At 55.7% G+C, this 16,656-nt stretch overlaps 1 protein-coding gene and 1 long non-coding RNA gene across 13 annotated transcripts in view; both read right to left on the bottom strand.

Moving 5' to 3' along the window:
• PTPRS (protein tyrosine phosphatase receptor type S) overlaps positions 1-16,656 on the bottom strand; it is a 132,472-nt gene that overhangs the window by 17,003 nt on the left and 98,813 nt on the right. For 5 of the 12 annotated variants that reach the window (XM_030796966.1, XM_030796971.1, XM_030796968.1 and 2 more), the window contains 7 exons: positions 15,571-15,704; positions 14,467-14,611; positions 8,052-8,357; positions 6,253-6,446; positions 6,068-6,094; positions 3,063-3,180; positions 48-656 (listed from right to left, as the gene is read on the bottom strand). In XM_030796966.1, the coding sequence (XP_030652826.1) occupies positions 48-656; positions 3,063-3,180; positions 6,068-6,094; positions 6,253-6,446; positions 8,052-8,357; positions 14,467-14,611; positions 15,571-15,704 (1,533 nt within the window). The remainder of the gene's footprint in view (positions 1-47; positions 657-3,062; positions 3,181-6,067; positions 6,095-6,252; positions 6,447-8,051; positions 8,358-14,466; positions 14,612-15,570; positions 15,705-16,656) is intronic. The other 7 variants (XM_030796969.1, XM_030796973.1, XM_030796970.1 and 4 more) reach the window with 2 other exon arrangements.
• LOC115830959 lies at positions 8,771-9,397 on the bottom strand. Its single transcript, XR_004026505.1, has 3 exons — positions 9,262-9,397; positions 9,106-9,211; positions 8,771-8,992 (listed from the first exon to the last, which is right to left on the bottom strand). It is a non-coding gene; the product is annotated as an uncharacterized LOC115830959 (long non-coding RNA).

Here is a 16,656-nt window from a genome sequence, read left to right as displayed (position 1 = left end):
GCGCGAGGCCCGGTCCGGCTCTGGTGCAGGGGTCGCCGCGCGCCTACCTTGGTCCCGCAGGAACGTCCGGTAGCGGACGGGGGGGCTGAAGGGGCCAGGGCCCCGGCGCGTGTGGGCTCGCACTTGCAGGTCATAGGCCGTGTCGGGCTTCAGGCCCTGCAGCGTGAGCGCGTTCTCCGCGCCCGGCTCAGCCGCTGCCGGCAGCTCAGTCTCTCGGGCAGGGCCCAGGGCGCCGGCCTCCCGCACGGCCACCGTGTATTTGACGATGGCCCCGTTGCGCTCGGCGGGCACGGGTGGCAGCCAGCGGAGAAGGACGGTGCCGGCCGAGGCGTTGCCGGCCGCCTCCAGGATCTGCGGGTGGCCACGGGGCGTGTCCTCCGGGATGCTCAGGACCTCGGCTGCCTCCTCGCCCAGGCCGCCGCGGCTCCGGGCTGCAAGCCGAAACACATACGTGGCCCCCTTGTGCACGCCTGATGCCGTGTAGCGGTCCTCGGAGGGCGGGAACTCCAGGGTGGCCAGGGGCGTCGAGTCCTCGCGGCCAAACTGCAGGCGGTAGCCCAGCACCTGGTCCTCCGCGGTGCCGGCCGGGGGCTCCCAGCGTGCCAGCAGGCTGCCCTCGGGGGTCTGCTGCACCGACAGGGTTGGGCGGCCCAGCACTGCGGGGATACGGGGCAGGTGTCAGGGTCCCAGCACCATCTGCCGGTCCCGGGGCACAAGGTGGGGTTGCATTTTTAATTCTTTTCCTTTAATATAGTATTTTTTTGAGTTGGGGGTCTTACTCTGTTGCCCAGCCTGGAGTGCAACAGTGAGATCACGGCTCACTGCAGCCTGGAACTCCTGGGCTCAAGTGAGCTTCCTGCCTCTGCCTCCCAGAGTGCTAGGATTATAGGCCACTGCACCCAGCTGCAGTTGTGATTTTATTTTTTTTTTTGAGACAGAATCTTGCTCTGTTGCCCAGGCTGAAGTGCAGTAGCCCCATCTCGGCTCACTACAAGCTCTGCCTCCCGGGTTCAAGGGATTCTCCTGCCTCAGCCTCCTGAGCAGCTGGGATTACAGGTGCGTACCACCACACCCGGGTAATTTTGTATTTTTAGTAGAGACGGGGTTTCGCCATATTGTCCAGGCTGGTCTTGAACTCTTGACCTCAGGTGATCCACCCGTCTCAGCCTCCCAAAGTGCTGGGATTACAAGCGTGAGCCACCACGCCCAGCCTGGGGTTGTGATTTTTAAAAGCGGATCTCAAGGCTGGGTGCGGTGGCTCACATCTGTAAGTAATCCCAGCACTTTGGGAGGCTGAGATGGGCAGATCGTTTCAGGTCGGGAGTTCGAGACCAGCCTGGCCAACATGGTGAAACCCTGTCTCTACTAAAAATACAAAAATTAGCCGGGGATGGTGTTGCACGCCTGTAATCCCAGCTACTCAGGAGGCTGAGGCAGGAAAATCACTTGAACCCGGGAGGCGGAGGTTGCAGGGAGCCGAGATCGTGCCACTGCACTCCAGCCTGGGCAACAGAGCAAGACTCCGTCTTAAAAATAAAAGTAGGTCTCAAGAAAGCCTCACTTAAGAAGCAAAGACTTGAAGGAAGAGAGGGAACCACGAGAAGATCTGGGGGAATAGTGCTCCAGGAAGAGGGAACGGCCCATGCAAAGGTGTAGAGCCAGCACTGGGCTAGGGGCCTATAAGGCACAGCAAGGAAGTGAGGACTCAGAGAACCCCTCCTCCTTCCATTAATAAGGCAACCATCTCCTGCCTTGTTGATGTGGCCCTTGCTGAATGCAGGCACCTGACCAATACCCCTGGGACAGAAGGAAATCCAGAACCCGCCCCGCTCTTTGTTTCACACAGCCTGGGTAGTAATCAATGTGCCGAGAGAGGATCTGGGGTCAGGCAAAGAAGTGGGAAAGCTGGGCTGTATACATGAAAATGGACTTCTCTACTGCAGGACTTATCAGGGCCTTGAATGGACTGCTATGAATACCCAGGGTGGTGGAGAGAGCAGCGTATGCAGTGGGTTCTGCTCAGCAAACACAGCTCTAATAAAATGTCCCTGAGAAAGGAGGGAAGTGCCCTGCTGGCTAGAAGAAGGGAGGGAGAGATCACAGGAGGCTGCTTGGAGGAGGTGGCATTAGAGCTGGATGCTGGAGGACACAGACAAGGTGGGCGAAGGGAATAGTGTGGACAAGGGCAGGGGCTGTGTCCAGCTGGGAGGCCTGAAAGGTGGGGTACACAGTCAGTGGTGTGGCTACAAGGGTCCCCGAGGAGAGGGTGGGTGTGGGGACTGGGATGAAGGCCACAGAAGCCGGTCGATTGTTCCTGAAACACCCGAGCTTGTTCCGCTCCCCCAGTCCCCCGCTCCACCCCCCGAGTCTTTTTCTGGGCTGTGCCCTCCGCCTGGTGTACCCTCCCCTTACATCTTCACGGCAGCCTCTTTTTCTTAATTCAGCTCCATTTTGGCTGGAAAAAAAAGCCAGCCCCTTGGGGATGATGGAAGGGACAATGGAGGGGCTAGAAGGGGAAACTGAGGCAGGACCCCCAAGAGAAAGGTGGCTTCCTGGTGCAGTGGGGGAAGACAGGTGCACCACCCTGAAATAACCTAGCCGGGGCGATCAGAGCCCGGATGGGGGAAGCACAGGAGACTAGGGGGCCCAGAAGGATCAAGATTGTGGGATGAGGCAATCAGGGAAGGCTTTCCAGGGCAGGTGTACCTTGAGCTGAGAACTAAAAGCAGAGGAGGAGCCAGCCAGCAAGGGAAGGGGTATCCTGGCAGAGGGAACAGCCCAAGTAAAGGCTGACGGGGCAAAGCGGTCAGAGGTGGCTATTAACTGTTTCTGTCTGGTGGGAGCCGGGGGGACAGGAAGTGAATGACGGAGAAGACAGGGGCGGGGGGCCAAGCTGGGCCTTGGACACCCGCCTGAGCAGCCCTCACACCTTTGTCTCACTGTTCCTGCTGCCTGGTGCACCCTCTGCCTGCCCTTGTGAGCTCAAGGACTCTGGAGGCACGCTCTGGTGCCAGTGGGGGCAAAGGGGCTATTGGTGGGTGGTGGGGGTGCGGGTCGCATACCTGCTCCCTTGGTCACAACCACCTTGGGTTTGCTGCGAGCGCCATCGCCCTTCATGGTGTAGGCGGCTACCGTGATGGAGTACGCGGTCTCAGGCTGCAGGTTTGTGATGACCATCTCCTGCGGGCAGGGCTGGGGGTCAGCACCACGGCTGGGGCTGGGAGCAGCCCCGCCCACCCCCACTCCCTGTGCTGAGATCAAGCAAGGAGGATGCAGGGCCCGGATCACGGGCGGAGACGTGCACAGGAGCTCATGCAGAGACCACAACACGTGGCACGGCCATGCTCAGAGGGTACATGCAACAACCCAGCCGGACGAGCCCACTGTTGCTTGCCAGGACCAACTCGGTCCTCTCTGCTCCGCTCCCCTCACTCCTGCCATCACCCCCGACAGTCTGTCCTCCCCACAGCAGCCAGAGGGTGCCTGTGAGCACTGAAGTCAGGGTCCGTCCCCGCTCTCCCCACAGCCCTCCATGGCTCCCACCTCTCTCGGGGTCAAAGCCCAAGTCTTCCCCGTGGCTCACAAAGGGCGCTCCTTGCTGTTTCTCCAATGCACCAGGCACAGCCTGCCTCAGGCCCTTTGGCACTGACCTTCCCCTCTGCCTCTACACCCACTGGTGTGCTGGAGGTGCCCTGTACCAACTCATGAGAGCTGGGGTTAAATTTTCAGGAATTTCGTGAGCCACTTATGAAACAGAGCTGTTATTAAAAATTAAACTGTATAAGGCCGGGTGCAGTGGCTGACACCTGTAATCCCAGCACTTTGGGAGGCCGAGGCAGGAGGATCACTTAAGGAAGGTCAGGAGTTCGAGACCAGCCTGGCCACGGTAATTTTCTGGGGCTGAGGAGGACATTTGACTGGGTGGGGCAGGAGCCGTGGGATCAGCTGGTGCAGAGCAAGACTAAAAAAAAAAAAAAAAAAAAAAAAAAAAGGAAAAATACCACCTTTTTTTTTTTTTTTTTTTTTTTTTTTTTTTTTTTTTGTAATCTTCAGCACTGGGACAGGTCTGAATGCATGGGGAGTATCACTAAGGAAGGTCAGGAGTTCGAGACCACCTGGCCAACAGGTGAAACTCTTGTCTACTCGGTGGCTCGAGGCAGAGGATCATTTTTTTTTTTTTTTTTTTTTTTTTTTTGAGACCGGTCTCGCCTCTGTCGCCCAGGCTGGAGTGCAGTGGTGCAATCTCGGCTCACTGCAAGCTCCGCCTCCCGGGTTCAGCATTCTCCTGCCTCAGCCTCCCGAGTAGCTGGGATACAGGTGCGCCACCACGCCTGGCTAATTTTGTATTTTTAGTAGAGACGAGGTTTCACCGGGTGGTCTCAAACTCCTGACTTCAGCCGATCCGCCCGCCTCGGCCTCCCAAAGTGCTGGGATTACAGGCGTGAGCCACCATGCTCTGCCAATGTGTTTTGTTCTGATTAACATCCCTCTCACTGAGTATGACTGTTAGGGAGGAGGGGCTCTTGTCACCACCACATCCTCAGCATCTAGCACATAGTAGGTGCTCAATAAATGACTGCTCGTCCAATGAATGACAGCACAGAACACTCCCGGGCACGAGGACTTGCAAAACACCTGTGCACAGGCTCACAGCATCATGTGTGCCCATGTCTGCAAGCACACCACCCCCCCTCAAGCACAGGCTGGCATGCCTGGGAACTGTGGGGCAGACCCAGGCCAGGGGGACAGGGAGGGGTGACGGGGATGCACAAACAGGGTCTCCTGCCCCTGAGCCTCACAGTCCATCCCTCCCAGGGTCTCTGCGAGAAGAGCAGCGTTGACGCCCAGATGGGAACATTCCCTCTAGATCCAGTGTGGGTGAGACGGGAGGCATCGGAGCATATGGGACCAGTGCCTGTTTGTTTGTTTATTAGAGACAGGATCAGCCAGGACCGGTGGCTAACGCCTGTAATCCTAGCTACTCAGGAGGCTGAGGCAGGAGAATTGCTTGAACCCAGGAGGTGGAGGTTGCAGTGAGCCGAGATGGCGCCACTGTACTCCAGCTCGGGTGATACAGTGAGACTCTGTCTCAAAAAAAAAAAAAAAAAAAAAAAAAAGACACAGGGTCTCCCTCTGCTGACCAGGCTGGACTGCAATGGCGCCATTTCGGCTCACTGCAACCTCCGCCTCCAGGGTTCAAACAATTCTCCTGCCTCAGCCTCCCGAGTAGCTGGAATTACAGACGCCTGCCACCACACCAGGCTGTTTTGTATTATTAGTAGAGATGGGGTTTTGCCCTGTTGGCCAGGCTAGTCTTGAACTCCTGACCTCAGGTGATCCACCTGCTTCGACCTCCCAAAGTGCTGGGACTACAGGCGTGAGCCACCACACCCAGCCAAGGGACCAGTGCCAATTTAATGTCAGACCTGGGGTTCTCAGCAGAGGCTGGTACTCCTGTTTTAGGGGCAGAGAGATAGTCCAGAGAGAGGCAGCAACTTGCTCCAAGTCACACAGCAATTCCTCTCTGGTTTAAAGCATTGTGGGGTTGTAACCAGGGTATCACAGACATCCTTCCCCACTCTGTCCCGTTGACACCTCTCATCACCCGGGGGCCAGAATGAAGAGGACAGCAGATCCAGAGAGAGGTATTTCTATGCCAGACAGGGCTGAATTGAGTGCCATTAAAGGGTGGTGCTGGGTCTAACAGGAGAGGAGACATACTCACAGGAGGAATGACTAAGGACAGGGGAAGGACCCAGGAGACCTAAGCTCCACCAACGGCAGGAGCCATCAGGGTGAGAGGATTCAGGGATGACTCTCAGGTCCTGGTGCTCAAGCCACCCTCGGGTCTGCCCCCTGGAGCGCACAGTGGTCGGAGTATCCCATTTCCCTGGTGCAAACACCGAGGCTGAGCGCTCCAAGAGGTAATGGGAGCGAGGGGCGCACGGGAGGGCCCAGAGGAGGAGACCGTTTTACTACTGATAATAAGGGGCGTGCAGGAGTCACAGCACAGCACGGCCCGCGGGAAGCGCACAGTAGGGGGTAGGTGGCCAGGGGCGCTACTTACATATTCGGCCGTGTCATCCGTCTCCCACTGAGCGCGGGAGGAGGCGGCAGGGGAGAGAGGAGGGAGGTGAGCGGGAGAGGCCAGAGATGGAGAAAGAGAAGCAGAGGTGGGGGGAGCGCAGGGGCCCGTCCCCGCCCAGAGCCCGTCCCCGGCCCCGCCCAGGCCCCCCGTGGCCCCCCGCCCACCTGGGCATCGGCCAGCATGACGTCCTTGATGCGCGGCGGCCCGCGGGCCTCGGCGCCCTCCATTCGCACGTAGTGGACCTGGTAGCCGCGGATCTGGCCGTGCTGCCGGCCGGGCGCGGGCGAGCGCCACAGCACGCGGATGGCCGTGGCGTTGAGCGCCTCCGCCTCCACCTTCCGCGGCGGCGCGCTGGGCACTGGCGGGCGGGAGGGGAGGGGAGGGGCAGGCGGGGCCATTACCAGGGCGCCCGGCCCTGCCCCGGGCAGTGCCACTGTCCGATTGCAGGATGCCGAGTGGCTGCCGGTGAATAACTGGGCGCTCTTAGCGCTCACCACCGGGCGGGAGGACATGGCCTCCTTCATACCCCCCACAGCTCTGGGAAGGGCCCCTGAAGGTGCCCCCCATGGACCCAGGCTGCCCCCCCTCCCCCGAGTCTAAGCCACCTTCCCAGGGCCTCCAGACACCCTTCTTCACCCTACACGGCTTCCATCCTCATCATAACCCTGCAAGATAGGGTCTCCTATCATTCTCATTTTACATTTGGGGAAACTGAATCCCAGAGAGTTGATTCTGTGATCACAGCCTTAGCAAGAGGCAAAGCCAGGATTTGCACCAGGCAGTCCAGCTGTATGCTCCTAAATACCCAAGCAGGCAGGTGGCCCACTTGGCACTCAGGATCTTTTTCACCCACCCCAGGGTTTGGCATAAAGAGCTGCTTCATTTCTTCTCTGGGCTTAGGACATAATGGGGCTGTCCAACGAAACTTTCAGGCAAATGGCTCAGAAAACAAATCAGGGTCCCAGGACCAAGAGGCTGAAATATTTTCAAGACAGGTTCTCTTACTCTGTCACCTAGGCTGGAATGCAGTGGCAGGATCATGGCTCACTGCAGCCTTGAACTCCTGGGCTTAAGTGATCCTCCCACCTCAGCCTCCCAAGTAGCCACCATGCTCAGCTAATATGTTTTTGTAGAGATGGGGTCTCACTCTGTCACCCAGGCTGGAGTGCAGGGGGATGATGACAGCTCACTGCAGCCTCGAACTGCTACGCTCAGCAATCCCCGCACCTCAGCTTCTTGAGTAGCTGGGACTACAGTGCATGCCACCATGCTTGGCTATGTTTTAAAAATGTTTTTGGAGGAATGGGGTCTCACTATGTTGCCTAGGCTGGTCTCGAACTCCGAGACTCATATGATCCTCCTGCCTTGGCCTCTCAGAGTGCTGCGATTACAGGCATGAACCACTGTGCTTGGCCGAGAAGTTGCAATTTTATTGGGAAAGGTGTCTGTCATTTCTCTCCATGATCTAGGCTTCGACCATGTGACTCCAAGCTAGGACCACTGCCTTGCTTTCCAGTTTCAAACTTGCTGCTAACTTGAAATGGGTGAGGATGGGAACATTTACACCAGGGAAATTGGCCAATGCTACACAAACTGGTCTCCATCCACCCGGGGAGCTGGTTAACCACGATCAGCACATTGTTGCTGCAGGTGCTGTTTGCCACTTCCTCTACCCCATTTCCAAAGGTTTCCACTGTTCCACCAAAATAGAGGGCAGCCAGCAAAACTGTCCAGGCACGAGGCTCTGGGAGCAGATGCTGCAGAGCTAAGCCTGCCCATGTCGAGAACCGCCAATTCCAAGGTCAAGGAGCCCTGGGTTTCTTGGGGAGGCTGCTTGCTTCCCGGCTTCCTCCGAGTGAGGCTTCTGCCCTTTGACCACCAGCCCAGGTTTCCAGATGGAAGGCTTCGAGGCGGGGCCGGGCTGGGGCCTGTGGGGGGTCCCGGGCCTGGGGCAGGTACTTACCATCCTCGTCGGTGCGGACGACCACGGGCGAGCTCTCGGGCCCTGGTCCCACCTCTGTGTGAGCGACTGTCGTGATGCGGTACTGGGTCCACTTCTCCAAGGCCTCCAGCAGGATCTGAGTGGTGGTCGGGGGGATGCCGTTCACCTCCTTGGGTTCCGGGTCCTCTGAGCCCAGCGGTCGGTAGCGGACGCTGTAGCCCACCAGGGCCCCGTTGTGCGTTTCCGGCGGCGGCGGGCGCCAACTTACCAAAATGGCCGTGGAGCGCACGCTGACACATTTAACGTCTTGAGGGGGGGCTGACGGTTCTATTGGAGGGGGGGACAACGTGGGGGGGTGGGGAAGGGAGGTGGGATGGGTGGGGAGGGGGGCGGGGAAACAAAAGATGGGAAAGAGAAAATAAAAAAGAAGATGATAACAAACAAAACAGAACCAAACCAAAGAGAAGTCGAACCCAAAAGAAGCGGGTGTCAACCAAAGGTGGGATGGGCGGGTGGATGGGCGGGCAGGTGGGATGGGGCTGGGAGGGCTGGCCAAGAACCCTGTGCTCACCAGGCTGCACCTACGTGGTGCACAGTAGGTCTTAGGCATTGGACAGCTACAGTCCCCATGCCAGAAACTGGGGGAATAGCAAGAGAAGCCCTTTTTATTAGGCACCTATGATGTGCCGGGCATCGTGCCAAGGGGAATAGCAACAGGAGCTCCATTTATTAGGCACCTACTATGTGCCAGCACCAAGGGTTTCACAAAATAGTAAAAGCATCTATTTGTTGAACATCTATGTGCCAGGCACCATGCCAAGGGGAATGGCACCAGAAGCTCCATTTATTAAGTACCTACTATGTGCCAACACCAAGGGCTTCACAAAATAATAGTAAAGCATCTATTTACTGAACACCTACTATGTGCCAGGCACCATGGCAAGGGGAACAGCAACAGAGCTCTATTAGGCACCTACTATGTGCCAGCGCCAAGGGCTTCACAAAATAATAGTGAAAGCATCCATTTATTGAGCACCTAGTATGTGCCTGGCGCCCTGCCAAGCAGGGCGGCAACAGAAGCTCCATTTATTAAGCACCTACTATGTGCCAGGCACCATGACAAGGGGAACGGCAACAGAAGCTCCATTTATTAGGCACCTACTATGTGCCAGCACCAAGGGCTTCACAAAATAATAGGGCATCTATTTACTGAATACCTAGTATGTGCCACGCATCATGCTAAGGGGAACAGCAATAGAAGCTCCACTTATCAGGCACCTAGTGTGTGTCAAGCATCGTGCCGAGGGCTTCATAGAATAATAGCAAAAGAATCTCAGCCGGGCGCAGTGACTCACGCCTGTAATCCCAGCACTTTGGGAGGCCGAGGTGGGTGGATCACGAGGTCAGGGGTTCGAGACCAGCCTGGCCAACATGGTGAAAATCCGTCTCTACTAAAGATACAAAAAACTAGCCAGGCGAGGTGGCGGGAGCCTATAATCCCAGCTACTCAGGAGGCTGAGGCAGGAGAATCACTTGAACCTGGGAGGCGGAAGTTGCAGTGAGCCAAGATCGTGCCACTGCACTCCAGCCTGGGCAACAGGGCAAGACTCTATCTCCAAAAAAAAAAAAAAAAAAAAAAAAAAAAAAACTGTATGTCACACACTGTGTGCCAGGCAACAGCAATAGAAGCCCCAATTATTAGCTACCTACCACGTGCCAGGCATGATGCCAAGGGCTTCATACAATAACAGCAAATGCACTTATTTACTGGCCACCCACTGTAGGTCAGGCATGGTGCCAAGGGCTTCCTAATAATTTATGGAAAATATGGTAAAATTTTTCTTATAGTAAAAGCATTTATTTACTCAACACTTGTGCTACCAGGGACCCGAAGCCCATCCCAAAAGCTTACTTCAACTAGGACCATCCAATTGGCCTCACTTGAAAATAATGCCCATGTCTTGAGCACCTACTGTGTGCCAGACAGAATGTCGAGGGCTTTATCAAGTAATAATAAAAGTGCCTGTTTATTGGACACCTACTGGTGTCAGGTACCAGGCTCAGGACTTCATAGCTCATATTGAGCACCTACTGTGTGCCAAAATCTGTAAAGATCACAGCACTCCTGTGTTCAGTCCCGACTATGCACCTGGCACCACACTAAATCTACTACTAAGCCTATCAACAGCAAGTCTCATTTATTGAACATCTACTATGGACTGGGTATGGTAATAGGTCTCTGAAGAGAAAAACAGCAGTTGTCATTTAAGCAGCACCTACTGTGCACCAGGCACTGTGTTAAAGGCTTCATCAGAAAACAGTAGTAGTCACCACATATTAAGCACCTATTGCGTGCCAGGTACTGTGCTGGGGCTTACTGAAAAACAGTAAGTTTCCACATATTAAGCACCTACTATGCGTTAGGCAACTCTACTAAGGGCCTTATGGAACGTTAATAGTTTTCATTTCTTTTTTGAGACAAGAGTCTTGCTCTGTCGCCCAGGCTAGAATGCAGTGGCGCCATCTCGGCTCACTGCAAGCTGCACCTCTCGGGTTCATGCCATTCTCCTGTCTCAGCCTCCCGAGTAGCTGGGACTACAGGCGCCCGCCACCACGCCCGGCTAATTTTTTGTATTTTTAGGGGAGACGGATTTTCACCATGTTAGCCAGGATGGTCTTGATCTCTCGACCTCGTGATCCGCCCACCTCGGCCTCCCAAAGTGCAGGGATTACAGGCGTGAGCCCCCGCACCCGGCCAATAGTTTTCATTTCTTAAGCACCTACTGTGTGCCAAGCATTGTGCTAAGGGCTTTATTGGATAACTGTAATAGCACCTGGCATATTAACCATCCACCGTGTGCCCGGCATTGCACTAAATACCTTATATAAAAATAGTAACAGTTCTTATTTATTCAGCACCTACTATTTGCACACACTGTGCCAAGGGCTTTGCAGATAGTAAGTGAATGTTTTCAGTAAAAACTGTGTAACCAGCTCTATCCTACACCCTTTCAAACTGATAATAGTGCCCATCTGAGCACCTACTATGTGCCTCACACTTAGGCCGCCTCTTTATAGCAAGTGCCACTTATTGAGCACTTACTGTATGCCAGGCATTGTGCCAAGAGGTTTGCAGAACAATAATTGTTGCCACCCATGTTTTGAGTACCTACTGTGCGCCTGGCACTAGGCTAAGCTTGTTATAAACTGCTAATAGCTTCCATTTACTGCGTGCCAACTGGGTTGCCCATTACTGCGCCAATCCGTATGTAGATTTAAAACAGTGGCTGCATTAGTGGGGCACCTACTGTGTGCCAGGCAGTATGTTAAGGTCTTTGCTGAATACCAGTGAGAGTTCCCACATATTAAAGGGACTGTCTGTGTGTTAAAGGCTTATGAATCAGTAAGTCTCTATGTGTTGTGTGCCTATTATGGCCAGACTCTGTGCTGAGGGCATTAGTGATAATCAGCTTCATTTTCTGCATGCCTACTGCAGATACAGCACCCTCAGCCCGTGTTTCATGTATTATCTCATTTAACGCATGTATCATCTCATTTAATGCATGCATTATCTCATTTAATTCTCACAACCCCTCAGGTGGTCAGAACTGTCACTCCCCACCCGACACCCCACGTCAACGGTGGGGAAACCAGATTCCAAAGTCCGCCTGTTGGGCTTTCTACGGTCACTGGTTGTGTACCGACTGTGGCCAGACCCCACCCTGGAAGCTTTTCATTATTTTGTATATCACCTCTCAATCTTGCCGAAAAACCAGAAGTGCAGCCTATTTTACAGGTGAGCCCATTTTACAGGTGAGGAAACTGAGGCTCAGAAACAGCAAGCTACCTGCCCAGGGGCATGCAGTGATGAGGTGGCAGAGCCAGGATTGGAACCCAGACTTGGCCGTGGTTCACAGGCTGGCTTGGTTTGAGGTTGTGAGCTCAGATCTCAGCCTTGTGCCGGTTGGGTATGGCAGGAGCCACGCTCTCCCAAGTGCCCACGATTTTAGAATCTACGTCCCCTGGAGGGAGGGTCAGAGAGATTACTGGCCTTGCTCGTGGTAAGAGCATTAGAAAACCTCACCATCGGAGCAGCTTGCTTGGTGGCTGAGCACGTGTTTACTGAGTATTTACTATGGGCACTATCCTGCTAGCATCTGGAACTCAGAGATGAATCCTCTCCTCAGAGACACTGGGCTGCCAGAGACTGCAGAGGCCACCCCAACAGCTTACTTCAACTAGAGAGACCCTCCGGCCTCACTTAAAGCAAAACATTAGAGGCCCCTCCTCCAAAACTAGACAAAGGGGACCCTTCCCCATTTCTTGACCAGCCACACCAACCAAAGGTGCCCAGGGGAGGGGGAATCAGGTGGGGAGCAGGGAAAAAGAAAAAAAAAAAAAAAACAATCAAGGAAAATGTGTCCGAAGGAATGGATTTGCTGAGAAAGGGGGAGAAAAAATAAAACCGAAACCATAATAAAATAAGAAACAACAGTGATGGTGATGATGATGAGAAAAACCATAATAAAAGAAAGAAAGACTCCTTCCAGAAAATGCCCAGTCTGGTTACCTACCTTCCACTCTTCAACTGCTAACTTAAAAGACTTTCTTACGAGAGAGGGAACGGCCGAGTGCTGAGCTACAAGGCCAGACCGAACTCTTGGTGGGTCTCAGGATGCCAGTGGCCCTGCAGCCCTGCTCCAGCCCCCAGCGTGCGCACGCTGAGGTTCCAGGCTGGAGGTAAGAAGGTGGCATGGTGTCTGGGGAGACCCACGGCTGAGCGGTCTGACCTGCACCTACCCTGTGTTCAGCCTAAGGAGCCCGCAGTCCCCGGGGGGGATGGATACGCCTGGCCCTGAGTCTTTGCTGGTGGTTCTCCTGGGCCCCACCCGTCTCGGGGCAAGAAGCGGGGAGTCCCTTCTCCCCAACTCCCTGTCCTGGGCCGCCCCGGAGGTTCGCATGGCTGGGCCGAAGCCGCTTTCTAGGTGACCATGGAGGTCACGTCCTTCACAATCCGGCCCAACCTGCATGACATCTCGGGAAGGGACGCGTGCAAAGACATGGACGTGCGTGCATGGGCAGCGTGGCATGGTGATGGCATGTGGTTTGGGAGAGTTTCTGGGGCCAAATTTGGGCCGTGGACTGTCCATTCAGCCCAGAGCGGCTGGGGCAGGCGGGGGGCACGCGGGGTGGGCCGTTTTTGTGAACCTGCTCGAGACCAGCATGTACTCACCTTCAGGACACCTCAGCCGGTCTCTCAGGTGGCTGCCCAAGCCACAGGCCACCCTCACTGACTCCACCTCACACAGACGCGCCCAGACGCCTTGGAGCCGCCAGGTGCTCCGCTCGGCTCGGTTTGTGGGGAGCAGGAAGGAGGGAAGGGGGCCGGCGGGGGCAGGGGGGTTGTGTCTCCGAGGCGCCCCACCCCCCCGATCCCAGCGGCTCAGATGCCCCGGCCGGAGTTGATGTTAACCCCTCGACTGACCCGAGATGCCCTTGCGTACACACACCCGGGGCAGGCCTTGAAGGTTTGACCATCATGACTGATTCTGGAAGAAAGCCTGGGGTGGCTACACCGTGACTGACTGGGTGAGAGGAGGGAAGAGAGGGAAGCAGGGGGAGGCCACGACAGAGACCACGCCGGTGGACGCCACACCAGTGGAGGCCACACTAGTGGAGGCCACGCTGCGCTGAGCAGAGCCAGGGAGGCGGGTGAGGTGGGGAGATGGCAGAAGGGGCCTGTCCAGCCCTGAGCTTGGAGAAGTCAGGAAGAGAGGGTGGCGGTGACCCACAGCCAACTGCCAGGTGAAGGGTGACTCGCTCGAAACAGGGAGGCCGGGCCGGCACAGCACAGAACTCCAGAGATTTGAGTCCCGAGTGGGGGCCTGCATGCCCCCACGAAACCTGGCATCGGCTCCGATTCCAGCCCCTCCCCACCCTCGGGAACTGGGACCTCGTCCTGGTGTCTTGAGAGCCGAGGCTCCCTGCCCGGGGGAGGAAGGCCCACGGGGAAGGTGGGTTCGTCTCTGTATCCTTTGCTCTCTCTGAGAATGATGGGGTACGAGCTGTGACCATAGCCTCACGGTACCCTTCAATCAGCCCCCACTCCAGGATGGATAGAGGAGAAAGAAGGTGTGGTCCCAGAACCTCTCCTAGACCAGGGCCAAGATCAGCCACTTCTTGACACCGAGTCTCAACCCGGGTCACCAGGCCCAGGGGCACAGACAACCCCGTGCTGAGACCGTCACTGTGCTGACGGGGAAACTGAGGCACAGCATGGGTAGATGGATCCGAGGTCGGGGAACAAAGCGGAGACAGGCTGGGAGGCGCCCCCCACCCACTGCAGCAGGCCCCGCCTGGGTCCGTCTGCCGAGGGCTGTCTGCAGCCAGGCCGTGGTCCCCCCCGCAGAGAAGGGCGGCCCCGCGAGACACCTACTGGACTGCAGCGTGCGCTGCCGCACCACGGGGGTGAAGGCGCCCAGGCCCTGCGGCGAGCGGGCCGCCAGGCGGAAGGCGTACTCCGTGTTGGGCTTCAGGTCCTCCACCACGTAGGAAGTCGTCGGGTCGAAGGTCCTTCCCACCTGGGGGCAGGGCAGAGAGGGACAGAGAGGGATGGGGGAGAGGGAGACAGAGGGGAGAGAGAAATAGAGACAGACAGAGATAGAGACAGAGAGAAACAGGAGAGAGAGAGATGAGAGACGGAGACAGAGAGAAACAGAGGAGAGAGTCAGAGACAGAGGGACACAGAGATAGAAATAGAGAGACAAAGGAGAGGGACAGAGATAAATGGGAGAGACAGAGACAGAGAAATGGGAGAGATACAGAGAGAGACAGAGAGAAACAGGAGAGAGATACAGAGACAGGAATAGAGAAATAGAGATGAGAAAGAGACAGATAACAGACAGGCAGAGAGAGACAGAAAGAGACAGAGATATAGAAAAAGACAGAGAAACAGAGACAGAGGGGAGAGAGATTGAGACAGAGAAATGGAGGGGAAAGAGATTGAGACGGACAGAGAAAGAGAGAAGAGAGAGATAGACATAGAGACAGAAATAGAGAAAGAGGCAGAGATAGAAGAAACAGATACAGACAGATACAGAGATAGAGAGAGGCAGAGAGATAGAAACAGAGACAGACAGAGAGATGGAGACAGAAAAAAACACAGATAACAGAGACAGAAAGAGAATCAGAGACGGAGAGAGACAGAAACATAAACAGACAGAAACAGACCCGGAGAGGTGGAGAGCGAGCGTCAGAGGCACCGGTGAAGACGGACACAGACAGAAGCAGAGATCAAGAGAGACAGGGACGCCGATACATACGGAGCCAGAGAGAGGCCGCCAGCAGCAGAGGAGAAAGAGAAGAAAAAAGTGGGGGAAAGCCACAAAGGGACAGAGACGCAGGAGAACCAGAAGGGGTGAGGAAGAGCAGAATCCGCAGCACACACAGGGACAAAGATGGGGGGAGAGACGGGCGGGCAGCGTCAGAGAGCGCCGGGGAGGAGCCCAGGGCAGGCCAACCCGTCCCCGCGCTGCCTCACCTCCCGGCCGTGGTCGCCTTCCCGGAAGAGGAGCTCGTACTTGATGATGCTCTCCTGCCGCGGGGGACCCCAGGACAGCGTGACGCTGGTCTCCGACCTGGCTTCGGCCCGCAGGTTCATGGGCTGGCCGGGCACTGTGGGGGTGCGGGGAGACAACTAGGAGTCGGGGAGCGTCCACCCCACGAAGGGGGCCCCACCTGCTGAGTGTCCCCACTAAAAGATGCCAGCTCTGGGTGCTTCCAGAATGTTCTTTTATTTTCCTGGGGACCTCGCTCCCATCCCATTGTCACCTGTCCACCTCCGTTCCTCCATCCTCTCTTCTTCCAAAGGAAAAGAACCCATTTAAAAATCCCCCTTTCTTTTCTTTTTGAGATGGAGTCTCTCTGTCACCCAGGCTGGGGTGCAATGGAGCGATCTCGGCTCACTGCAATCTCCGCCTCCAGGGTTCAAGTGATTCTCCTGCCTCAGCCTCCCAAGTAGTTGGGATTACAGGCACCCGCCACCACGCCTGGCTAACTTTTGTATTTTTAGTAGAGACGGGGTTTCACCCATTTGGCTAGGCTGGTCTCAAACTCCTGACCTCACGTGATCCTCCTGCCTCGGCCTCCCAAAGTGCTGGAATCACAGGCGTGAGCCACCGCACCTGGCATAAAAATCTCCCTTGCAAATCACCCCAGTGCCCTCGCTGGCTGCGAATTAGATGACAGAGAAATTAGCAGGGAGGTATGTGTGCATATTTTATTTTAGTTTTTGAAACGGCTCTCACTGTGTCACCCAGGCTGGAATGTAGTGGCGCGACCACAGCTCACTACAGCCTCCAACTCTTGGGCTCAGGTGATCCTCCCACCTCAGCCTCCTAAGCAGCTGGGACCACAGGCACACACCACCACGCTCAGCTAATTTAAAATATGTTTGTACACATGGGGTCTTGCTATGTTGCCCAGGCTGGTCTCGAACTCCTGGCTTCAGGCAAACCTCCTGCCTCAGCCTCCCAAAGTGGCAGGATTACAGGTATGAGCCACAGTGCCTGGCCAAGGGTGCCTATTTTAAAATTTGGATCTCCATTCCGTATCTGCTCACAGACAC

The sequence above is a fragment of the Nomascus leucogenys genome, chromosome 17 (genome assembly GCF_006542625.1).
Source record: "Nomascus leucogenys isolate Asia chromosome 17, Asia_NLE_v1, whole genome shotgun sequence".
NCBI lineage: Eukaryota > Metazoa > Chordata > Mammalia > Primates > Hylobatidae > Nomascus > Nomascus leucogenys.
This window is presented reverse-complemented; position numbering and strand designations above follow the sequence as displayed.